Source organism: Neomonachus schauinslandi, chromosome 4, assembly GCF_002201575.2.
Source record: "Neomonachus schauinslandi chromosome 4, ASM220157v2, whole genome shotgun sequence".
In the NCBI taxonomy this organism is placed as follows: domain Eukaryota; kingdom Metazoa; phylum Chordata; class Mammalia; order Carnivora; family Phocidae; genus Neomonachus; species Neomonachus schauinslandi.
In genome coordinates, this window is record NC_058406.1 from 2,080,115 (window position 1) to 2,104,465 (window position 24,351).

A 24,351-nucleotide genomic window follows, 5' to 3' on the forward strand; every position below is an offset into this window, starting at 1 on the left:
TGGAGGGGGGGACGTGTGCCTTCCAGGGGGGCTGCTGAGCTGGGAGGGGGGACGTGTGCCTTCCAGGGGGGTCCTGAGCTGGGGGGGGGCCGTGGGTGAGGAGCACCAGCCTCCTGACGGAGAAGATGACCCAGGGCTGAGCAGCCGGTCGCCTCCCAGCCTGAGGGATGCACTCCTGTGCTTTGCAGTTTGGAGGAGGCAGTCTGCTGAGGGGGCTGCAGGGCAGCAGCCTCTGGCTGCTGGTCTGCCTCTGCCCCCCTTGGGGACCCCGGGACCTCTGCCCCCGGTTCACTGTCCCCTCCTGTCCCCAGGGCTCTCAGGGTGACTGCCTTGAGGGTGGCTGGTGCCCCTACTTTGTCAGAACCACCGCCTCACCCCAGGCAAGTCAGTCCCTTATATGCCTCAGTGTCCTCATCTGTAAAATGGGATAATAGCAGTGTCTGCTTCAGACCCAAAGAGAAGATTAAAATAAATCTCCTGGGAAAGGGGTCTTCCCGGCCTGCCCTCCAGGAGGGATCTGGTCTGTCTCCTCCCTCCTTTGCTGGGGCCTCCTTAAGCTCCAGGCAGGGGCTGACCCCAACAGGGCCTGGGGATGCACCCACACTGTGCAGCTTGGAGTCCCTGTTCCTTCAGGATGTGGCCCCCGGGGGGAGGGGCTGGGCTCCTAGGGCCGGGTTAGGGCAGAGGCTGTGCATGACAGCAGGAGGGGACCGTGGGCCCTCCACACTGGGGCCACCCCCTGCCCCTGTCTGGCTCCCTGGGCCAGGGATCTCCCTACTTCGGGCTGTGCCGGGGGACTGGGGACGGGGACCCTGATCCAGAGCCCGAGCCCCTCCTGTGAGCCTGCCAGGGGCAGGGAGCCTCCCCCTCCACCAGCAGCTCCCCTCCAGGTGCGCTCCATGGAACCCCGGAAACCCTGGCACGGGGAGGCTGATGGAGAGGGGAGGGCGAGGTGAATATGTCAGTTTATCCCAACACAAGCAGTGACCTGTTGGGTGGGGGGGGCGGGAAATATTTGGGATGACTGAGCTGCTGGCCCTTTAAGGCTCCTGTAACAGGACACCTCTGGCCTCGCGCTTCCACTCTCCAGTCTGACTGTGTGTCCCCCTCCCTCCCCCTTCCCACGCTAGTCCCAGTTCAATCTGCTGAGCAGCACCATGGACCAGATGAGCAGCCGCGCGGCCTCGGCCAGCCCCTACACCCCGGAGCACGCCACCAGCGTGCCCACCCACTCGCCCTACGCGCAGCCCAGCTCCACCTTCGACACCATGTCGCCGGCACCGGCCATCCCCTCCAACACCGACTACCCCGGCCCCCACCACTTCGACGTCACCTTCCAGCAGTCCAGCACGGCCAAGTCCGCCACCTGGACGGTGAGTTGCGCCCCCGCTCCCAGGGGCATCTGCGGGGTGTGGGGTGGGAAGGGGCGATCGCCGCCCCCCGCCCCCGCCGGCCGTCTGGGCAGCGAGGGAGGGAGGGCCGGCCAGGTGTCCGCGCGGGGCTCCCGCCTGACCCTCCGCCGCAGGAGGAGCATCGGGCAGGAGGCGGGTCTGGGGCTGGGCAGTCTGGGCGTGCCCACCCCTCGGACGCGGCCAGAGCCGCCGGCCTCCGCGGGGCCCCAGAGGGGCAGACAAGGCTCCGCAGCAAGGTCCACGGGCCCACGGGGCGGAGGCAGACCGCCGGCGTCCCTGCCCCGAGGTGGGGCTTGAATCCTGTCCTGGGTGAGCGGACGCGCGGCTCTCTGGGCTGCCTCCTCCAGGTAGTGACATCCGCAGGGAGGTCTGGAGTCTGGCGGTTGGCGGGCTGGGGCTTTGCCTGCCCTGACTCTGCGCTGTCATCTAGGAGCATGGGTGAGAGACCGGGAAGTCAGGGGTGGGGGGTCCACAGCACTGCGGACTCAGGTCTCGCCTCGCCCCCTGCGCCCACCCTGTGCTCGCCCTGCGCTCCGCAGCACTCTGGCCCCTGGTGGGGACTTCGCCGACTTGGATGGCGGCCGCGCACCCGTGGCCTCCGCGGGGTGCTCTGAGTTTACGCTGACTCTTGAGATGGCCCAGCGACCCCCAAGGTAGAATCTGTGACCGTCCCATTTTACAGCCCAGGCCACAGGCTGCGGAGGGGAGGGGAAGCAGCTCGCTCAGAGTGACGCAGGCAGTAAGTGCTCGCCCGGACCCCGCGGCCGGGCTTCCGGGTTTGGGGGCTCTAGCTTCCTAACCACAGTGCAGCTGGGAGAGGACAGGGCTGCCGGACATGCCCGCAGGGGCAGGGGCTCTGCAGGGGCGCTGCGACCCCGGGACAGACCACAAGCTCCCCTCTGGGGGTAGGCACGCAGGGCATTGCGGGAAAGGCAGCCCCAGGGGCACTCCAGGTCTCCTGCCCACACGCAAGAAGAGGACAGTGAGCCTTGCCTGGCACCTGCCCTGGGGACACCTAGCAGGTCCTGGCCATGAGGCAGCATCACCCCCTCCAGCGAACAGCAATTCCGTGGTCTCCCCCAGCCCCTGGAAACAGAGAAGTCCACGCAGGGTGGCCGAGCACCAAGCAGGTGACCCCGAGGCTCTGCCGCTTTAATAATGGGGTCTCACGATCCCCACTGCCCCCTGGCCAGGTTGTGGTTTTCCCACACTCCTGGGGGGCCGGAGCGGGTGTGGATCCACAGGGAGACGGGTCTGGCTCTCTGCAGGGGCCAGTCCGGGCCTGGGATCCAAGGCACGGCGCCCCTGCAGCTGTCTCTGGTTCTCGCTCTGGCTGTGGGCCCCCAGCCGCTGACCCATTGCTGGCTGCCCTGAGCTGGTACCTCGGCCTCACTCGTGAAGCTTTCCTGCAGTGTTCCTTGTTGTTCCTTAGAGGGGACCTTGTCTATGTGTAGGAACAGTGCATCACATCAGTATTTCCTTAGCAGCAGGGCTGGGGATGGGGTGCCCTAGAGCTGGTCCTCCTGGGTGAGGTCGTTGCGCAGCAGCTGTCCCTGCTGGAGGAGTCTCTTATTTCCTGTGGGGTCCTGGCCCCCTGACCCCAGATTTGAGGTTTGGCTGTGTGACTGTGAGCCAGGTCAGGAGGCGCCTGAGACATCCCACCCTTGCACACCTCTGGCGACAGGAGGCTCACTCCCTCCCCTCTCCCATGTTCATACTGTTCCCTAAGCCCTTCCTCTGGCCTCTCGGGCGAGGGTCCCAACCCCTCCCGCACCAATACTGTCACCAATGCCTGAGCTGCTGGACCCCTAGGAATCTTGACAAGCCTTGGTGGGGGGGTCCTGGCTCTCTTTCTCTCTGCTGTTTGAGGATGCTGGTGGGGTCTCTGCAGTGTCTTGGGGGACTTGGAGTGGCTTAGATGGTCTGAGCTGGTCCTCAGGGAGAGACAGGAGCTGCCCCTCTGCTGACTATCCCCGCACCACCCGCCTGGGGCCTCTGCCAACCGCCCCCCAGTTGCTTCCACCTTTCCTGTCAGAGGTGCAGCATCAGGTCTAGAGGGCCCATGGTGGGTCACAGTTGTCCGGCCCCACGTGGCCCCATGGAGTGGTCCGTCCTGGCCAGCCATACAGGGCGGGGGTGGGGGGACGGGCAGGGGAAGGCTCACCTGTCCTCAGCGGCTCTGACCACCCCTCACCCCACCCCCCTGCCTGGGCCCTCTGCTCTCTCGCAGCTGTGCTGTGGGGGGGGTGCTGCTGGCCCGCCCGGTTCCCCTCCCCAGCCCCCATCAGTGCAGGGGGTGCAGGTGGGACAGACATTGATAATGAGATTTTTGGCACCTTGGCTCTCTGGGAGCAGACCCCCCGCAGGCTCCTTTCCCTGCCCGGGGAGGGGGCGGGCGGGCTCACGGTGCAGGGTGGGGACTGTGGGCAGCCCGCCTGCTCACAGCTCTGGGGGTCCGGCTGTGTGAGCGCTGCCCAGACTTGCTTCCCGGGCGTGCTGTCTGGGCCTCCGCACCACGCCATGCGTGGCCCCCGCCATGCCGGCCGGCTGGTAACTGATAGATAATTCATATTTTTCTCAAGTACAATTCCAAACTGACTGTTGCCTTCACTCCTCTCCTCGTTCAGGAAAAAGGCCTCACCAGTCCCCACGGGATCACAGCTGTTAATGGGGTCTTTGGCCTCTGCCTGGCGAGCCCCCCGGCGAGTGCCCCAGCCCCAGGCGGTCCCTCTGCCCCCAGATCTCACATGCGCGCTCCTTGGGCACCGAGGGCAGCCCTGCGCTCACAGGCGTGTGCGCACACACGGACACACACACACACACGGCACCTCACATGCGTGCACAGGTGTGCATGCTTCATGCACACACACACGTGTGCACGTGTGCAGGCCTCTGGCCGCTGCCCAGGGTGACAACGCCCCCTCCCCCATGGGAGGCCAGGACGGGTGGACGGGCGTAACCGAGCAGCGGGGGTGGGGGTGTGTTCAGCCTCCAAGATTCTAAACCGGGGACCAGGGACCGGACGGGGTGGGAGTGTGGCTGGTAGGCCCCAGGTCCCAGATCTGCTGTGGTCTGAAAGTGGGCTGTGGCCTGAGGGGTCAGTGGGGACAAGTGCCCTGGGTCCTGGGACCACTGTGAGCAGGGCCCGGAGCCTGCGGAGCGCCCCACGCGTGGCTGCTCTTGAGTCACCTGGCCGGGGCTTGTCCTGTGTCAGGGGCTTTGGGGTTCTGGGGGCGTCAGGGGGTGACACATGCTGGGAGGTTAGGGCTGCAGGTGGGGGCTGGCTCCCCTGGGCACTGATGCTCTTTGGCCTGGTGGGCGGTGGAGCCTGGCCAGGGATGGCAGTGTTCATGCCTTTGTCCCTGTTCCCAAGCCCAGCACACTCCAGCCTGGCCTCTGGGCCCTGACGACCAGGCCCGTCTTGGGCCCCCCCGGCCCAGGGATTGGCAATGACACGGCCGGCCGGTCCCAGGAGTCCCAAGAAGCAGCCCAATGAGAGGGACATCTGGATGCTGTCCAGCCCAGCTCTATCTCCTCCAGCTCCTAGGCTGGGCCTTGCCAGGGGAGGGGACTGTCCTTGGGGTTTGGTAGGCTTGGGAGGGGGCTCTGAGGTCAGCCAAGAGGCTTGGTATGGCTGGAGCCCTGGCCCATCCGAGCAGTGTGAGGCAGGCCAGTGAGGGTATATACGGGCGTGAGGGCTCAGCGAGCCCCGGGGGGGGGCCCACACAGCCCACACAGCCCGCCAGCCTGGACACAACCCCCTGAGTGACCTCCAGCTGCCCCACACATGACCGTGGGCGAGTGCCAGTCCGTCCGTCCTGGGGGCGAGCCAGCGCACACAGGGTGAGCGCCACCCTCCTGGCCGGGAAGGGTCCTGTGGAAGGCAGGCGGGGAGGCACAAAGACTCTACGCAGGGTTCCTGGTAGAATGTGGCTGAGTCAACACTAATGGATTCGGGAGAAAACTTTCCAGCCCCTCGGAGGTTTGCAAGCAGGAAAATAATAGTGGAGGTGTCCCAACACGATCACGGTATCAATTGCGTTATCCTAAAAGTTTATGGAATGCATAAGTGGAATTAATACCTTTTACTGGCACCAGAAGCAATTACGCGTATTTAAGGCCAGGGAAGAGCTCTAACAGTGTCTATTGTGGAGACGAAACGAGGAGTAAGCCGGGGAAATTGCAGTGATTGCTTGCATTGTGGGGAGCTCCCGAGGCGGACCCGCTTGCTGCAGGCTGGCCTGAGCTGGGCATCACCTCTTCTCTCTCTGACCTCTGCAGCTGGAGCCCCAGGTCACAGAAGTTGGCCTTGGAGGCCCCACTCCCTGAGTCCCAGGGGCTGAGGGGTGCACCCGGGGCGGCCTCCACCTTCCCCCACCTGGGCTCTTGTAGGGGATGCGAGGGAGAGCCCCCTGGGGGGGGTAGGAGTCCATGGGTTTGGATGCAATCAGTGTTTTATGAAGAATCCTATTTTCTGGGACTTGTTCCCAAAATGGGTATGGCTCCATAGATTCTAGAATGTCTGTCTGGCGGTGCTGACTGTGGTGGAGCCAGGCCGTCACCCCCATCCCCCACCTGTGCGCGGGAGAGGGCCGCCCTCCCAGCAGCCATGATGGTGCGGACACCAAGGCTCAGGAAAGGCAGGAGGCGCGGGTGTCCTGAGCCCTGGCTTTCGTCAAGCAGCCTGTGGGGGGAGGCCATCTATGCACCCCCGTGAGTGTAGGGGCGCTCCGGGATGCCCCGGGACCCCAGGGAGCCACTGGGAAGAGAGGCTGACCCTCGGAGGCCCAGAGCTCCCGGGGCCCCAGGAGCCTGGATTCCTGTTTGCCAATGAGTGAGTGACAACTCCCACCTCAGGGGAGAGTCGGCCGCCTGCCTTCGCTGCCGCTATGGATTGACAAATGACCATCCCTCAAGAGCGCTTTATGGTTAGAACACTCCCGGCTGACCAGCAGAGCAAGAAGGAGGGGCTGGGGGCTGACCAGCAGAGCAAGAAGGAGGGGCCGGGGCTGGGAGTCGGGAGCGACCCAGGACCGGCCCCTCCCCGCCTCCCCCTGCGCATCTCCCCGGCCTGGCCCCCCACCCGGGGTCAGTAGCCCCTTTATGGGGGGAAGCGTCTCCTGGGCATCCTGCACCTGCAGCCCTGTGCGGCTCTGGGTGAGGGTCTCCGCTGACCAGCCAGTGGAACTTTTCCGTGGTCAGTTGTGGGGGAAATCTGTGTCAGGATTTTCTCAGATCCCAAACTTGGAAGCCAAGCTCAAGTTCACAGACCCCAGGTCTCAGAATTCCCATGGCCACAGCCCCTGGCCTCCAGGTGAAGCCCCCTGGCGGCACCTGGGCTTTGTCCAGGCAGCCCCAGGAAGAGGAGGGGCAGAAATTCTAGGGTGTCAGAACTGGAAAGAGAAGCAGCTCCCTTGAGGGGGAGGGGCAGTGTGCGTAAGCCCCCCCCCGCCCCCCCCCCCGCCCGCCCGGTGGGCCACAGGGCTGTGATGCTCCTGTTAGGGCAGGAGAGCCCCCTTGAAAAAGTGACTAGCACTCCGGCTTCAGTGAAGGGGACAATCAGAGGTTGTTGGGGGGCCCCGCAGTGGCCTAAAGCCCAGGGTCTCCCGAGGATCGCAGACCTGCCTCCTCCACCGTGGCCATGTGCCCCGGGGTGCGGCACCCTCTCCCCATTCCTCATGGGGGGGGATGAAATGAGGTCACGTGGGCACCAGGAGCCACTGCCCTCTGCAGGGGGATCAGATGTTTAGGAGCCAAAACTCTCCTTGCCCCACGTACTTCGCTGGATATTTACAAGTTTCAGTGAAAACTTCTGATTCCAGCCAACGGTTGCCTTAAGAGCTGGAAAATGATACCCACCCCCCCACTGCCCCCACCGCCACGTGTCCAGGGTGTCCCAGAGCTCACTAGAGATGCAGTGGGTTCCTCTGCTGCTGGCTGAGAGTGGAGTTTATTTAGAGTGAAGAAACTAAGTGTACCGCTCCCTGGCCGGAGGGCACATGTTAACTGAGGTCCGGAACCGGAGACGTACCTGTAGCTTCCAGGGCAGAAAGATCAGAGGCAGGAGAGCCTGTGCTCGGGACTCCTGGCTGACACGGCTCTCAGGCCCATCCTGAGCACCTGCCCCCACTATGGCCACAGCCTGGCCAGCTTCCCCCCCGCCAAGCCAGCTGCAGCTGGGCCAGCACCAGCCCCAGGCCATCTGGAGGCTTCAGGGCACTGGGGGAAGGAGCTAGCCCATTGTGCCTGCGCTCACCAGACCAGCCGTGGTGTCTGGAACGGTGTGCCCACAGGCGGAGGATCCAGGACTATCCTTTGAGCAGAAGATGCTGCTGACCCCAGCACCCCGCCCAGGTGGGCTGACCTTTATGATCACTGCATGGACAAGGCCAAGCCTGCTCAAAAGGCCACAAGTCAGGTGGGGGTGAGGGCCATAGGGGGCTCTTTCTCCTGGCAATCGAGGGCACGCTCTGCGGCCAGCAGAGCCCTGCGGTTGGCCAGCCTCCCTGCTCTGTCCCCATGCCATGCAGTGATGTGGGCTGGCTCTCAGCCCTGCTTGCTGGGGCCTTGCCAGAGCGTGTTCCGCACAGGCCAACCAGTGGTGTCTGCCTTCTCCAGGAAGCCAGGACAGACAGGCATGGGCTCTCCAGCTGGCAAAGTTGGAAACAAAGTTCATGGGCAGAGGAACTGGTGTTTGGACCTGGCCGAGGCGGATCTTGGTGCTTCAGATGTAGGGGAGATTTGTGCCCTTGGAGCAGGAGGGTGGCTCCTGGTGGGAGTGCCGGCGCTCTCTGCAAACCCAGCTGTGTCCCCAGAGGCATATCCTGCTTACCCACTCCATCCCCAAGGTCCCCTCCTCGAGGTCCAGGGGAGGCCGGATGGCAGGCCTGGGTTACAGAATAAGGACCGGATGGGGGCCCAGAGTTTCCCACACTCCCCGGCCCAGGTCACTGAGGCCAAGGGCAGGTCCCCACCCATTGGTCCCCTTGCCCCTGACCTGAGGCATGTCACATCTGGCACGCATGTCCTTGCTTTGTCCCCCTGTATGCCTCTTTGAGTCTTCCTGGACCCGGGTCAAGCCTGGTGCTGACAAAGGGAGCTTAGGGGTCCCAGTGGTGCTCCGCCCCTGCTGAGCTGGCAGCTCTTGGAAGCGGCACTCTGGTGACAGTGCATGACCTTGAGGGTGGAGACCATGTGTGCGTGGACCCGGTGCAGAGGAGGTGTCAGTGTGAGGGGTGGCCTCGAGGGTGGCCCTGGGGGCCCTGTGGAGAAACAGGGCCACTGCACCCCATCTCGGGGCTCACTGTCTCCCGGTCTCTCCTGCAGCCCTCGCCGTGTCCCCAGACCCCCCGGGGCCCTCCCCTCCCCTCTGGGCCCACTGCATCGCCCACTGCCCAGGCTGCTGCTGTGGGCCTCCCCTCCCGACCCACCGGCCCCCCTGGGCCTTCTTTCCCTCTGCACGGCAGACCTGGTGTGCATCCGCCTCTCTCCTGGGTCAGCTTCACGCACACGGCTGCCCACCCCCGATCTTAGCCCAGGACAGAAGCCACGGGGGGCTGTCCCTGCTGCCATGTGTGTGACAAGGGACTGAGCAGCCCAGGGCCCTGTGGCCTGGGGGTGCAGCTGAGAGGGGGACGCTCGCCTTCCCCAGGGCACTTCCAGATCCCGAGAGTCCCAGGGCCCCCACCCTCTTGTTTGGGACCTGGCTCTAGTGTGGTGGGGCAGGCTGCCTGGCTCCTGAGGGGTGTCCCCGCCAGCCCCAGGTCCACCTCTCCAGGTAGCAGCCTCTGGGAACACCCCTGGACGGTGGTCAGGGTCACTGGACACCTGCAAAGCCTGTTTCTGCCTCCAGTTTATCCTTCTCTGGGCTCCCAGCGAGGGGAGCCCCCGCTGTCCAGTCTGTCAGCGGAGGCATCTGTCCCCTCCCCCAGCCAGGAGCACGTGGGGGATCCCGGCAGCTTCTTCATCAGTCTGCAGGCACTGGCTGCGGCTGAGCTCCCCGGAGCCTCCGACCAGCAGGCCCGAGGCCAAGGTGGGGTGTTGGCTGTGGGTTTCCTTGTGCCCGGACCCTCACGGCTTCCTGACCCTGGGTGCTCCGAAGTGGGCTGGGGTGATTGTTACAGGCTGGTAGCTTCCCTGTTGTCCTGCCCAGGCCTCCCTGACATGTATCAGAGCCCACCCCATGCTCCCAGCAGCCCTCCGCGGGTGGGAGAGGCCACAGGAGGGGGTGCAGCAGTGTGGCTGTGTTACCCGCCCCCGGGAGGCCCCTCCTTACCTGGAAGGAGAAAGGGACCCAGCAGGTCTGTCAATGGGGGCTGTGGGCCTAGGCTCCCTGTGGGTCTCGGGGGTCACCCTGTGAACCCACAGAGCTTCTCTAGGGAGAGATGGGTCTGTGGCCTTGGATAGGTCCTCAAAGGGGCCCGTAACCAGAGAGAGGACAGAAATGTGCCCTGCGCGCTTGCATGCACGCACGGGAAGCAGATAAAAGTGGGCTATAAAAAAAAATCATTTAAAAAATAAAAGTGCCCCCCCCCCCCAATGCAGGCCCCATCTTCCAGAATCTGTTGTAACAGATTCGCCCAAGCTGGTTAACGGTATTTGCGGTTTGCAAGATGCTACACGTCCCTGGAAAATGACAGACAACTTATTATCACCTCCCCACTCTCCTCCTGTCCAAACCTGCCCGTGCCGGGCACCCAGCTGCTGGGGAGCGGGTGCGAGGAAATTAACAGCCACAGAGCCGCGGCGCCTGCCACCCACCACCCCCGCCCAGCCCTCCCAGGCCCTGGGCTCCCAGCCAGACCCAGCCCATCGCGGACTGTGATGGGGGGAGGGAGGGGGAGGGTCCGGGTGGGGGAGGGCAGGGATGGGCATACACCAGCATTTGGGCAAACCGTTTCCTGCAAGCGCGGAGGAATACACGCATCCCGGAGCAGGCAAGTCCAGGCGGCTCTGTGTCAACAGCCGAAGATAAATAAGATTTTATCAGCTCAGAATCTGTTGAAACACATCCATCTAGCGGTTCTAGGGAAGGAGAGGCAAGAGGGAGGGAGGGAAAGGAAGCGTCTTCGCGTGACCTTTTCTATAGAATAGATGGGACCCAGGAGTCTTCCTTCCCACCTGCCCAGGGCCTGGGGCCCAGGAGCTACGGGAGGAAGGACGGAGCTGCTGGAGCTGTAAGGGCTCATGCCCTCTTCAGCGCAGGCCCCCGCTCCTGCCCGTGTAGCCCAGCCAGATGCTCCAGGTATAGGCAGACCTCAGGCATCCCTCAGCGTGATGCTCAACCCCGAGCGCCCCAACGCCCCAAACGCCCCAACGGTTGGGCTTCTGTGGGCTCAACCCCTTGCAGGGATGGGCCTGGCCGGTGCACGTGCCCAAGGCCACATTAGCAGCCAGCTGGGGGTGGACCTGGGCTGGGGACACCCCTGTGGGGAGCGGGGCCAGGCCCAAGGCTGGTGGTGGCCTTGCCAGGGACACAGAGGGAGGAAGCCGCACGCACTCTCCTCGCCCACCCCAGGCGGCCCCGCGCTCACCGCCCAGCCCGCTCCCGCGCCGGTACCGCGGACAGCTCCCCGCGGCTCCTCCCCGGGGCGGGGCGCCCCCCGCCCGCCCGCCGCCCGCGCCCGCGCCCGCGCCGCCGCGGGTTCCGCCGTTCCCCCCACTCTCCCCGTCGCCCCGGGACCTCGGCCCGACTCCTGACACGAAGAGCACCCCTGGGGCGCCCCCGCCCCGCTGGGCTGCAGGACCTCGAGAGGGGGGCTCGGAGCCCCGGGTTGCGCCTGGAGTCCTACTCCATCCCTGCTGGCTGGTGAGCCAAGGCGCCTGGCCCTTGCGAGGGTGGGGGGGAGGCTACAGACCCCATCTCGGGCTGCGGAGGGAGCAGGAGGTCGGGTGATTGACTGATGGGAGCCGCTGGTTGGTCGCTCTGGGGAGGGGATTGCAGGGTCTGCACGCCCCTGGGGGCACTCTCCACTGCTCACAGAGGGGCCAGGAACCATCTCACGTGGGAGCGACCACAGCACACTAACAAGTCCACTGCGAAAACGGTCCAAGGGTATTAAGTGTAATCAGTCACTGTGCCCCTTCCCCCGCCAAGCCTCGGAGAGGTTTGTCCAGTGGTTTACAGCCTCCCAGGGGCCGAGGACCAGAGCCAGATCTCAAAGGCCATTCTCCCACTGCTCACCCGTGACTATGACCTGCCCCTCCCAGGCCAGGCCTGTTTCTCAGCGTGTCTGCCCACCCCCACTCTCACTTAGGGATGAAGCAGGCCACCTCTCAGCCCCCGGTCACCTCACTCACTGGACACCTCTGCGGGCCTCCTGGGGTCCCCGCTGACCCTGCAGGGGACGGGGATGCCCTCTGGAATGCACCAGCTGCCGCAGAAGGGCAGGGTCCCACTGGTCACCAGCTGAGGCCGGCCAGTACCAGGGCTGCGTGGCTTTTAGCTGTGAGCCTCCAGTAAGTCTAGATTCTTCTGCGGCTTGAAGAGGCTCTCAGCCCAGTTTCCAGTGAGTCTAGGGCCTGGCAGTAGGCACTCAACAAACGCTTGCTGGCTTCACCGGGTCCTTAGTTGTGTTTGGGCCCCTGCAGTCCAGCCGAGGTTCATGGTTCCCTGTGGGGGCCTCCTCCACCAGGAAGACCCCCTGGGTGACTGCTCTTGTGCTGAGCCTCTCGGTGTGCCTCCAGGATGCTTGCCAGGCCGTTCCCTGCCTGACACTCTACCTGCACGTTGTCTGAGGGTCAGGGACCGGTCCTGAAGCCTCACTTGTGGGCGGACCAGAGAGCTGGGTGCTGAACTGGCTGGCACCTAGTGCTTGCTTTGGGCTGGGCTGAGGCTGTTCTGGGCACAGTCCTTGGGGCAGGGTGCCCAGCTTATCCCCCACACTGCTGCTTTGGAGAGTGAAGTGGGAGCATATATACTGATGGGGACAGCAGAAGTCAGCGGTCACCCCCTGGGAAGCAGGACTGACCCCCACAACAACAAGCAGGGAGCCCCCCACTCCCCTTGTGGCCCCGAGCCCGCCCTTAGGCAGCCCTGTTTTCTGCTTTTCCCAGCAGTGCCTCACCCCCACGCGCAGGGCTGTGCGGGATCATTCTTTCCTGCATTTTAAACAGGTCTGGGAACTCTGCTTCCCCCCCCCCAGAGGTGGGGGTCCCAGATATGGGGTGGCAGGTGGGACTGGGCTCTGGGGACCCCAGTGAGTGGGGCACCTGTGAGGGGATGAGCCCCAGGGGCATCCAGTTCCTGTCTGTGATGGGGGTGGGAAGGGTGCGTACTGAATTCTGTGCCACGGGAAAGTTGAACAGGGTCCGAGGACACCACTAGGGAGACCCCAGCCCACTTGTCCCCCAAGTCTCCTTGGACTCCACTCTGGGGACGGGTGAGTGTTTCCGGGACGGAGCCCCTGCCAGCTCATCAGGGGAGGGATGGCTCATACTGTGGGACCAAGGGCTTTGAGGGCCCTGGGGACCCCTCGTTCTCGGGCTGCAGGTCAGCCCCATCTCTATGTTCGCCACCCCTTGGTTTTTGTATACTTGCAGTTGCTGAAGGTATGAGTCCCTGAGGGCCCATGGTATCCCTTGATGGCCAGAGAGGGAGCTCTGGTGGCCGGTGGGGGCTTTACCTTTGCAGGATGAGGGTGTCAGGGCCCCCCAGCCTCCTTGGCAAAAGTGGGCTGAGACCAGCTCTGGCTCTGCCGGCCGCTCCGGCACCCGGCCTCAGTCGCCCTGACTATACCACGGTGGGTACAGTTCCCGCTGTGAGCCTAAGCCCCAGTCTGTGCTCCCCGGTCTGCTGCGATGCACCACGTGGTGGGGGCCAGACCCCAGCCGGACACCTGTCTGTAGCGGTGTCCCTGATTCAGTACGGTTTCCCTGGCTGTACTGCGGTGGGGTGTGATGGGGCTCCCTCCAGGCTTTGTGGCTGGGATAACTCCAGGTCACTGGGGCTTTGTGGGGGGCATAGGGATTATGGGGTGGGGACGGGAAGTGTCCTGTGAGTCTGAGGACAGGAACACTGCCCACTGATATGAGGAGCACGGATGGGTCCCCAGAAGCCAGTCAACTTGAAACCAGTGAGCACCCCTGTGGCCACCATCAGGGTCACCTTTGAACTCATGAGAGCTGGCCAGGGTCCTTAGGTGGGTGACGGGGTCCCCTGGGTGCTGATCCTCCCTGGGACAGGGTCCCAGGCTGCAGGGACCAGAGCTTTGAGGTCAGAGGGCCCCCCAAGCCAGTGGCCCATACCAAGCTGCAGAGCTCAACCCTTCAGACTTGCTGTTCTAGGGAGTTTCTTCCTGAAGCTTCGGTGCATAGGGGCACCCAGCCTATCTCACAATTACACGTTTCTCATCAAAATACCAGAAAAGCCTAACTCTGGGTTTTTAAAAACTGAGATGCAATGCTGCAAATCCCCTCCTTCCAACCACTGTGGGTCCCGGGGCTGAAGGTTGACGGTGGGAAGAGCTGGGCTTGGCAGGGCAGACCTGGCTCCCAGCCCCGCTCTCCAGCAGCAGCTCGCTTCCCCGGCCTTTACTGTCCTCACCCATAAGATGGACGTGACGTGCTAACCTCTGCAGCCAGTGAGATCCAGACAGACAGCCCAACTGCTCTCCCTGCGCCCAAACCGGCCAGGTGCTGCTGCGTGCATGAGGGGGGGCCCGGAGGGGGCACTGGAAGGACGGCTGGAGGCATCCAGCGAAGGGGCGAGCAGGTCGCCGGAGAGCTGGGGGCGGGATTCCTGACTGGGGGTGGGGGCGCGAGCTGGGGGCGGGATTCCTGACTGGGGGTGGGGCCGCGGCCGCGCCAGGGTGCTGAGTCGGGGCTGGGTCTGAACCCTGCCCCCCACCCCCACCAGTACTCCCCACTGCTGAAGAAGCTCTACTGCCAAATTGCCAAGACCTGCCCCATCCAGATCAAGGTGTCCGCCCCGCCGCCCCCAGGCACCATCGTCCGCGCCATGCCCGTCTACAAGAAGGCGGAGCACGTGACTGAGGTCGTGAAGCGCTGCCCCAACCATGAGCTCGGGCGGGACTTCAACGAAGGTGAGACCTCCAGCCCCATGCCCAGCGGCCAGTGCACCCTGGGAAGGGCCTCCTGGCTGGGGGGCGGCTGGGGGGCGGCAGGGGGCGGCGGCCTGGGCTCGATGTCTCCCCTCTCCAGCCCCCTTCCGTCCCAGCGGCACCTGGGGCCTCGGGGGCGGGTGCCCATGGGACCGCGGGCTGCCGGCCTGAGTCCCCCCACCCCGGAGGCCAGTGGGGCCGGCCCTGTGGTCCCCAGCTGGCTGCGACAGGGCTGGCCCGACCCCGGCTGGGCACCCCTCTGAAGCGGTGTCCCCTCGCGGCAGGACAGTCTGCTCCGGCCAGCCACCTCATCCGCGTGGAGGGCAACAATCTCTCGCAGTATGTGGATGACCCCGTCACGGGCAGGCAGAGTGTCATGGTTCCCTACGAGCCCCCGCAGGTAGGCGGGGGGGAGCACTCAGGTCACCTCAGCCAGCCCCACTGGCCCCAGCATCTCCTGCCATGTAGCAAGCTCCTCGCCCTCCCCCGCCTGGCCCCCGGCACCCGGCACCCACTCTGACCACTTGTGTGCGGGTCTAGGTGGCACCCCCTCGGGCCCTCTCCGGCTGTGGGAGAGAGGCCGGTAGGGTGCATGCAGGGTCTGCAGGTGAGGGATGGGGCCAGAGTGGGAGGTGGGCGGGGTGGAGAGCCCCCCCCCCCCCCGCCAGGGCTCTGCTGTGACCCAAAGGCCGCAGAAGGTTCTGCCGAGGGCTCAGCTGGAGTGAAAAGCTGGGGGTGGAGTCAAGTGGGGGTGGGGGGCTGAGCAGGGATGGTGGGTTGGTGGTGGGATGGGGGCGGGGGCTGTGCCGCCGGCTTGGGCCCTGTGTGCCATGCTTCCCAGGGTGAGTGGGCACAGTGAGCCTCCACCTTTCCTCTATCTGGCTCTGGCCCCCAGACTGCACTCAAACCCCATTCCTGTACCTGGCCCTCCACCCTGCCGGCCCTCCTTCCCCAGCCTACGCTCACCTGCCAGAGTCTGCCAGGAAAGCAGGGCTCTCCCGCCCCCTGGTGGCTGTCATGTGTCAGCAGTTTTGTGAAAGGCTGGGTTTGCCTACGCCAGCGACCGAGTTTTAGCTCCTGACCCAGGGAGACCATGACAACTGCCCGTTTTGTGGTCCTGGGGTGCCCAGGGGTCAAAAGCCCTGGGTTCATGCCTCAGCTGTCCACAGACTCCCTGGGAAATGGCCCGAGCTGGAGATGGGGGTCCTCTCAGATGGCTCTGGTCCGTCCCTCTGCCAGAGCCATGCACCGTTCTGCCCAGGAGAGCCCACAGCAAGCAGAACACACATTTGTGCCCACAGAAACCTGTGCACCTGCCCACCACCGACACCCAGCCTCCAGGGCTTGACCTCTAATCTGTGTTAGGGGAGATGGCTGGAGCAACCAGACCATAGGACTCTGCCTCCGAGAGCCAGCATGGTGCATGGCACTCCATGTACTGCATGAATGGATGGATGGACGGGCAGGCGGATGCTTGGATGGTTTGGATGGGGGGATGAGTGCATGCAGGTGGATGGATGGATGGATGAGTTGGTGGGTGGGTGGATGGAGGTGGATGGATGGATGGATGGGTGGACAGCAGGTAGATGCATGCAGGTGGTTGGACGAATGGCAGAGGACCACAGTGCAGGGGCTGCCCCACCCCATGCCTACCCAGAGTCAGGACCCAGCCCAGGAGCCCCCACCTCAGTGGTTTGGGGCCTGCATGCTGGCAGCACAGCCGTCCCCCCACCTCTCCTGTGTGCAGGTGGGGACAGAATTCACCACCATCCTGTACAACTTCATGTGCAACAGCAGCTGTGTGGGGGGCATGAACCGGCGGCCCATCCTCATCATCATCACCCTGGAGACCCGGGAGTGAGTCTGCTGGGCGTGTGGGGTGGGGGAGGCTGGACTGGGGGCTTGGGGCCTTGCTGCTGGGGGCTGTGCATGAATCTGGGGCATGGTAAGGGATGGTGCTAGCCCTGGAGGTGAGTTTAAGGAGGGACAACCCCCCCCACCCGCACCCCGGGCTGCATATGGCTACCTGAGCAGGGGCTGGGCTTTGGGAGGACGGCAGGGGACCTGGTGTCCCAGAGTGGCTGGGAGCTCAGCCTTCAGCCCCTGGCTCATCAAGACCCCCCTGTGCGAGGTGGGTTGGGAGGGCAAGCAGGGCTGGCAGGGCTGGGGGCAGGCCCCCAAGGCTCATGGTTCTGGCTGTGCCTCCCCCCCGGACCCCGCCAGTGGACAGGTGCTGGGCCGCCGGTCCTTTGAGGGCCGCATCTGTGCCTGTCCTGGCCGAGACCGCAAAGCTGACGAAGACCACCAGCGGGAGCAGCAGGCCCTGAGCGAGAGCGCCGCAAAGCACGGGGCGGCCAGCAAGCGTGGTGAGCGGCCCGGGCCGGGGCATGGGGGCGGGCCACGACGGCAGGCAGGGCTGGACCCCTCGGGGTGCGAGCCGTGGCCGCCCCGGCTCCGCTCCATCCAGCGCGGCCCTGCCCTGGGTCGGCCCCTCCTGAACGGGTTACTGGTCTCTGGGCAGCTCACACCAGGTGGCGGGTATCCTGCCCGCCTGACCTGCGTGTGGCCTGCCTTCCCTTGCAGCCTTCAAACAGAGCCCCCCTGCCGTCCCTGCCCTGGGCACCAACGTGAAGAAGAGGCGGCACGGAGACGAGGACGTGTACTACATGCACGTGAGTGTCCTCTGTCTGCAGAGCCTGTGTGCTGGGGCAGCCGGGGGCAGGCGGGGAGTGGCCCTGGCGTGCTCAGAGCTGAGACCCTGGGCTCTGCAGGTGGCGGGGGGGCACCCAGGAGAAGCAGCCCCCGGGCAGCCAGACTGCGGGGAAGTGACTCTGCGTGCTGCTTCCTGCCAAGCAAGAAGTCCCGCTGAGACGGGGCGGGGAATGCAGACCCCTCCAGGGGACAGTGCGTCAGGGGTCACGGAGTCCTGAAGTCTGTGGCCCCAGGTTATATGGCTGTCACCTGGGTCAGATGACCCACCAGCTTTGCTAGGACGGCTCTTCTTCCGTTATGCAACCTGATTCCAGAATGCGTCCCTGATCCTCAAAGCCTCGTGTTTGGCGGGTGCCCCCGCCCCAGCAGCCTGCGTGTGCAGAGCCCCGGCGGGGGAGGAACGGTGGGCGCTCACCGGGCCCCAGACCTGCTCCAGGGGAAGAGGGGAGAAGCGGGGGGCTCCCTGGCCGCAGGGTGCTGGGGGGCTCGGTGACGGGCCCCCGAGACCCCCAGAGGTGCCGTGCAGAGGGTCCCCCTGTCTGTGCTCAGGTGCGGGGCCGAGACAACTTTGAGATCCTGATGAAGGTCAAGGAGAGCCTGGAGCTGATGGAGTTGGTGCCGCAGCAGCTGGTCGACACATACCGGCAGCAACAGCAGCTCCTGCAGAGGCCGTGAGTGCGCCCCCCGGCCGGACCCCCACCAGGACAGGCCCCCAGGGCCCCCGCTCGGCGGCCCTCCTCCCGGGAGCCTTCCGTGCACGGCTCCGCCCCTCCCACGGGGGCCTCCTGAGTGTCCACTGACTGCAAGGCGGGGGGTCAGCAGGCGGCCCCACTGGCGGATTCCAGTGGTGGGAGCTGGCTCTGTCCTCCCCGCTGGAGGGCAGGCCAGGGGCTGTCTGGCCCAGGTCTGGGAGGGAACGCGGGCGAGGAGGGAGTTCCCCAGCAGCGCGGGGGCGTTGTGTGGAAATAACCAGGAGCTGTGGCTGTCTGAGCAGGAACCACCTGCAGCCTGCCTCCTACGGGCCGGTCCTCTCGCCCATGAACAAAGCCCACGCGGCCGTCAACAAGCTGCCCTCCGTCAACCAGCTGGTGGGCCAGCCGCCCCCCCACAGCTCTGCGGCCGGGCCCAACCTGGGGCCTATGGGTGAGTGGCCCGGGTTGGGGGGGTGCTGAATGGGCTGGGGAGGCACAGAGGGTAGGTCTGGCTGCAGACCCTGCTGCCCAGCTTGGGGCTCTCGATGACTGCCTCCCATTGGCAGCTCCTGTCCCCGGGCGGGAGGCACAGCCACGGACAGTCCCCTCTGTCCGCTCCCCACCGTGGGGAGGTCTGCACCGTGCTAGCTTCCCGGTCGTGCAGAGTGGGGGTCGCCCAACCCGGCTGGCCTTGACAGTCTGGCTTGCCCTCTCCTAGGCCCCGGGATTCTCAACAACCATGGCCACGCCCTGCCGACCAGCGGCGAGATGAACAGCAGCCACGGCGCCCAGTCCATGGTCTCGGGGTCCCACTGCACCCCACCACCCCCCTACCACGCCGACCCCAGCCTGGTCAGGTGCGTGGGCTGTCCCGCCCGTCCTCAGGCACTCCACTGCATGTCCGAGCATGGATAGCGGCGGGGGGAGGTCAGGAGTGAGCACCCAACAGGTGCTCGGGAGAAAGCACGAAACACGGGACTTCCTGGCGTGGCCACGGGCGGGCAGGGGTGCTAGGCCACACAGCTGAGCGTGTGCTTGGAAGTGAGAGCTGCTCCACCCCTGCCTTCTCCCCGCAGTTTCCTGACAGGACTGGGGTGTCCAAACTGCATCGAGTACTTCACGTCCCAGGGCCTACAGAACATTTACCACCTGCAGAACCTGACGATAGAGGTAGGCGCCCTGCCCACAGACCAGAGCCCAGCGCCCTGGCCCACTTTCGGGGCTCTGCTTCCTGCTCTCTCCGAGGGAGGTGGAGTGGGGAAATCTGGGAAAACCCTTCTTCCCGAGACCAAGCCCAACATCCTCTCTCACGTCTGGCTTCCTATCGAGTCAGCTCTCGAGGCGTGGGTGTGGTCGGCTGCCCAGGCAGTGCCTGGATGGGACCCCCGCTGGGGCCCCTGGCAGCGGACTGCTCACGTGGACCCAGAGGCCCGGCTGCCTTTGATTTGGGGGACAGGCTGTTCCCAAAGCACAGAGAGTTGCCAAGGCCGGAAGGGTCTTGGAGCTGGTGCAGCTCTCCACTTACATGGGAAGAAACTGAGGCCCACAGGAGGCAAGACACGTCCTGTGTGTCCTGGGTTCAGATCGTGCCAGGGTAGAAGCAAAGGGCCATGGCTCATCTCTGGGTCAGACAAGGCACCAGCAGCGAGTCCCTCCTGAACTGTGACAGACGTCACTTGCTTGCAGCCTAGGGCTACCTTGAGCTGTAATGCATGGTTAGCCAAGGGAAGCGCAAGCCTCGAGAGCCCTGAGACGCAGGGGCAGCCCCAGATCCCGGGGGGGTTCCAGCTCAGCGGCCGGGAGCCTCCCGAGCCCCTGCTCCCCAGCCTGGTGCTCGGCTCCCGCCCAGGGCTGCGGGCCCGTCGCAGGCGCCGGGGCCAGTCACTGGGACGGACGCCCTCCCCCTCCCTGTCCCCACTGGCCCCTGCCAGGCTAGTTCAGTGCATGGTAAGTGCCCCTCACCCACGCGAGCCCCGTGCCTGGCATGGCGGGGGAGGGCGCGGGGGCTCGACCATCTGCTCCGGCCCCCACGGGGCCTGCTGTGGAGGGGCGCGGTCACAGAGCCCAGGAATGGCTTCACCCCTACACGCACGCGCCCGTTCTTGGCTCCGGTCACGGAAGGCCACAGTCTCACCCATGCAGCACTGGCTGCCCCTGCCCCGTCCACGGCACCGGTGGGGGGCGCGGGGCCGGGCCTCCTGACAGTGGCACGCCCGCGGCTCGTGCAGGACCTCGGCGCCCTGAAGATCCCGGACCAGCACCGGATGACCATCTGGAGGGGCCTGCAGGACCTGAAGCAGAGCCACGACTACGGCGCCCAGCAGCTGATCCGCTCCAGCAGCAACGCCTCGACCATCTCCATCGGCAGCTCGGGGGAACTCCAGCGGCAGCGGGTCATGGAGGCCGTGCATTTCCGCGTGCGCCACACCATCACCATCCCCAACCGCGGGGCTCCGGCCGGGGGCGCGGGGCCTGACGAGTGGGCCGACTTCGGCTTCGACCTCCCGGACTGCAAGTCCCGAAAACAGTCCATCAAAGAGGAGTTCATGGAGAGCGAGATTCACTGAGGGGCCGGGGTTCACAGGAGAGTCGGCGCGAGGGCACGGGCAGGGTCAGTGGCGGCGGCCGGGGCCCGGAGTCCCCGGAAGCCGTGTTTGGTCTCCTCTTGCTTTTTGGCAAAGACTGCCGAGGGAGGCAGGACCCGCAGGCTATGCCGGGGGAAAAGGCGAGGTCCACCCTGCAGCACCCTGGACGGCGGGATTGCTGTGCCCGGGGGGTGCCCCCGAGGGCCGGCGCCCCCCGTCCCCCAAGGCCTCGTCCTCCTTAGGGCTCTGCTGCTCCCCAGCGAGGTCCTTCGGAATACAAGGGTCACCTCTGCTGATGGACTGCCAAAAAGTATTTCTCGAAGTCTTTTGGCTCCTGGCGATGAGCGGCCCTGGGATTGTATCTAAAACATGTTTATTTGGGGGTCGATGCTTCAGACCCTGTCTCTGCTCAAGGCTGGGTCCGTCTGCTGGACTTGAGGGTCAGTCTGTCCCTCTCACTTCAAACCAGTGCAGCTACCTTCCACTTCCTGCCCAAAGAGGAAAGCCAGAACCTCCCTGGAATTGGAGGGGCCTAGGAAGGAGTGCATTTGCCGCGTCTGTGGTCCCTCTTGGGAGGCAAGGACACTTCTGGTCAGTTGCCACCAGCCAACACCCTGGCCACAGCTGCCTCCGTTCGGTGACCTTCTCGGCACAGACGTGGACAGCATGCTCATTAGACTACTGGAAATTGTCGATATTTGATAAAATGATACCCTTTGTACTTGGTGGGTCAGCTTTTATTTTATTTTTTGCTTTCATTCTTAACATTCCCTTCAGGGTTCAACCCGTCGGCATTGCTGGCTTCCCAGCAGAGGGCAAGCCAGGCAAGGGTCAGCTTCTCGCGCCCAGATGCCAGACGGGGCCGTGGAGGGGCAGGGCAGGTCCGCCCGCTGTTTGACTGCGACGTTCTCCACTTGGGACAGCTCTGCTCCGTTGGCGACACTGGCAAATTGGGAGCAGGGCAGTGGGTCACCTTTCTCAGGGCCGTGGGGAGAGCCCTTCCCAGGCAGAGGGAGCATTCGGCAGGAAGGTGCACCCGTTGGGGCTCAGAGGAAGGCCTGGTGCTGGGAGGGCCCTCCTGGCCTCCTAGGGATGGCACTGAGGCAGGGGGCAGGGGTGCAAGCCTTCATGAGGCTCCCCAAGGCATCAGCGAGCTGGGGGCAGGCGTGGGGCCATTTTCATTTGCAAGGAACCTCACGAGTCCTCGGGGCAGCACACTGACAGACCGAGCGCACTGTCCAGGGCGGGACACAGGGCCACAGAGAAATGCGGGCAGTGGGTAACGAGGCAAACCACCCTGTCCCAGGCAGGTGGGATGAAGGGACAGTGGAGACTCGCCCTGCGTGCGGGCGTGTGACGCTTCCCAAGCACAGCCTGCTCCCTCGCCGCGCCTGCGGAATGTGTGGGTCCTCTGCCGATGTCCCCACTGAGGCAGGTAAGCCTCCAGGCCACGGGGAAGGTGTAGACACAGCCCTCAGCACCCTTCGGGTTTGTTCTCGTTGCCCTGGGCCCCCGAGGAGAAGCCCTCCTCTCTGGAGAAGGCAGGACGGCTCTTCAGGCCGCGTGTTCAGAGATGGCTGTTCAGAACTCCAGCCCCGTCCCTTTCCACGCTGGACGAAGAGTGGGTGCTAAAATGCCGGCTTCCTTCTTCCATGTCAGCCCTGGGAAGGGGGAGTGGTGTTCCTCGCTGCATGGTGGTTCAGAGACTGGCCAGCAGGAGAAGGGAGCCCCAGTTGGCCTCGGGGCCGTCTCCAGACCAGGACTTCACCCTGGAGGGTCGTGCTGTTCTCGTCCAGTCCACACTGACGTGAAAGCATGCTGTGAGCGCTGCGTCTGGGATGACGCGGCCATCCCTCCCCCTCCACCGTGCACCCAGGAGGCTCTGACCCCCAGCCGGGGCTAACCCGGGGAAACAGAACCAGCTCGTTCCAACGGGCAGCAGGCTCTGCTCACTAGCCCAGAGGGGCTCCGTGTGCACGGGGATCTGCAGTCTCCCCAAGGTACGCGCTGCGCTAGAGGCCCGCAGTCACGGGCCGCAGACTCAGGGCCACTGGGGGCCGTGTGCGGCTGCCCATGTCCCCCCCGTTTTCTCATGTCACCCCCCCACACACACACACCGCGAGGCTGGGGAAAGAAGTACCCTGCTCATGCCGGTTTGCCAATGAGCAAATAGGCGAAGTCCTGCTTCTTGGGCTTCAAGGCTGGGCTAGACTCCAGCACTCGCTCCTGCAGCCACACGCTGGGACCCCCAGTGGTGCCCCCTTGTTCCACCTCAGGCACTGGGACCCATCCCCCAACTCCCACAGACCCGGCTGGATGCGGGCAAGCCCAGGCCCCCGGCTGTCTCCGAGGTGCCCTCCTGTGGGCCTGAGTCCAGCAGGAAATGCCACAGGGGCCCCCCCAGGTACCCTGGAAAGGGCTGGTGCAGGGCAGGCAGAGCCCCGAACATCAAGGGGGAGGGAGGAGGTCGTCCTCCCGTGGGGGCCCCAGGCTGCGCACGCTGTCCTAGAGCCTTTCTCCCACTGTGCTGGAGGGTGAGCGCCTTTGGGGAGAACAAGCCACGAGAATCAACTGCGTAGAAACTCGGCCCTGCTTAGGAGAACCTGCAAACTGACAGGAGCAACACTCCTGGTTTGAAACTCAGGTTCTACGGAACTCAAGAATCAAGAACGAATAAACCCTGAAGGTGTGGGGTTTTCCAGCAGTGAAGAGGCGGGAGGGAATGCTCTGGATGGGAAGCAGCCCGGAGAGTGAGATGGATCACGCGTCCACACCGACACCAGCCGGCTTGAGCTCAGGCCAGAAAGCGCGCTGCTGGGGGGGGGGGGGGGGCCCTGTCCCGCCCCGCGCCCCTCGCTGCCCCCACAGGCTTGGCTGTGTGCAGAGCTTCGTCAGCAGGGCTGGGCTGCTGGGGAGCGGTCATTTCCGCGGCCCAGGCCACCAGCATGCACGGATCAGGGACAGGTCAGCATCTCCGATGCAGACAGCCACTTCTCTGTTTCCATAGGGTAAAGCACTTTAACGCTTTAAGGTTAAAAAAACATATATATATCACCCACATTTTTAATGTAATTGATGCGTCTTCAAGCAGTATTAATGGATCTATTCCAATGATATTAACTTTTTTTGGTAATGTAATCTTGGGAAAATGTGTTATTTTTTTAGCTGTGTTTTGGCGGGAAATTTTGTTTTTGTAACATAATAAAGCGCACGTTCTGAAGGCTGTCTCTGAGTAACTCAGACGAGGAAGATAACGTGTGTGTGCAGGGAGCTCCCAACAGGTAGGGGGACCTACAGCCTCCATGCCGGGCTCAAGCAGCCCCATTGGGCTTCTCCCGTGTTTTCAGCGGGGTGAGGCTGTGGGCACCGCAGAGCCACGAGCTCAGGGCTGCCTGGGGTCACAAGAGCGAAAGCTGCCTGACCTCACAGGCCTTACTGTGGCCTCGGCCTCCGGAACCCTCATCCAAAGGGCGGCCGGAGGTCTCGACTTCAGAAAGGTTACACAGGACACAGGTAGACCACGAATACCCTCCCAGCTGCCTGGAGGTGAACACGTTCACGTTTCTCTGCAAAACTTAGAACACAGAAGACAGCAGAGAGCTTACGGCCGCTCAACTCAGGCCGGAGGCCACGTGAGCTTCTGTTCTTCCAGTTCTCGGCTTTCTGGATTTCAGGGCTGTAGGACACAGGGGCCCTGCCCCAGCAAAACAGGCCTCTTGAGTCTGCTCAACCTGGAGGGGGGCCCAAGTCGTTTAGACATCGGGCTAAAGCTAAAAGGAGATGGAGCCAGCACACTCCTCCTGCACTCACTGAGGCAGGGACAGCTCTGCGGGGACACCACATGCAGGCAGGCCAGGAGAAGCCAGGAGAGGCCAGGCGGGGCCAGGAG

At 64.5% G+C, this 24,351-nt stretch overlaps 1 protein-coding gene across 6 annotated transcripts; it reads left to right on the plus strand.

The window, feature by feature from the left end:
- Positions 1-1,119: 1,119 nt before the first annotated feature.
- TP73 (tumor protein p73) lies at positions 1,120-21,183 on the plus strand. Of its 6 annotated transcripts, XM_021683374.2 has the most exons (11): positions 1,131-1,373; positions 14,269-14,455; positions 14,758-14,873; positions 16,221-16,330; positions 16,697-16,839; positions 17,057-17,145; positions 17,735-17,856; positions 18,180-18,328; positions 18,596-18,734; positions 18,954-19,047; positions 20,106-21,183. In XM_021683374.2, the coding sequence occupies exons 1-11, from the start codon at positions 1,158-1,160 to the stop codon at positions 20,442-20,444; spliced, it is 1,704 nt and encodes a 567-aa protein (XP_021539049.1). In that variant the 5' UTR covers positions 1,131-1,157; the 3' UTR covers positions 20,445-21,183. The 6 variants fall into 6 exon arrangements, with proteins under 6 accessions (XP_021539048.1, XP_021539049.1, XP_021539052.1 ...); XM_021683373.1 differs by lacking the exon at positions 20,106-21,183 and having other exon boundaries at positions 1,120-1,373; positions 18,954-19,561; XM_021683377.2 differs by lacking the exons at positions 18,180-18,328; positions 18,954-19,047.
- The last annotated feature ends 3,168 nt before the right edge of the window (positions 21,184-24,351 follow it).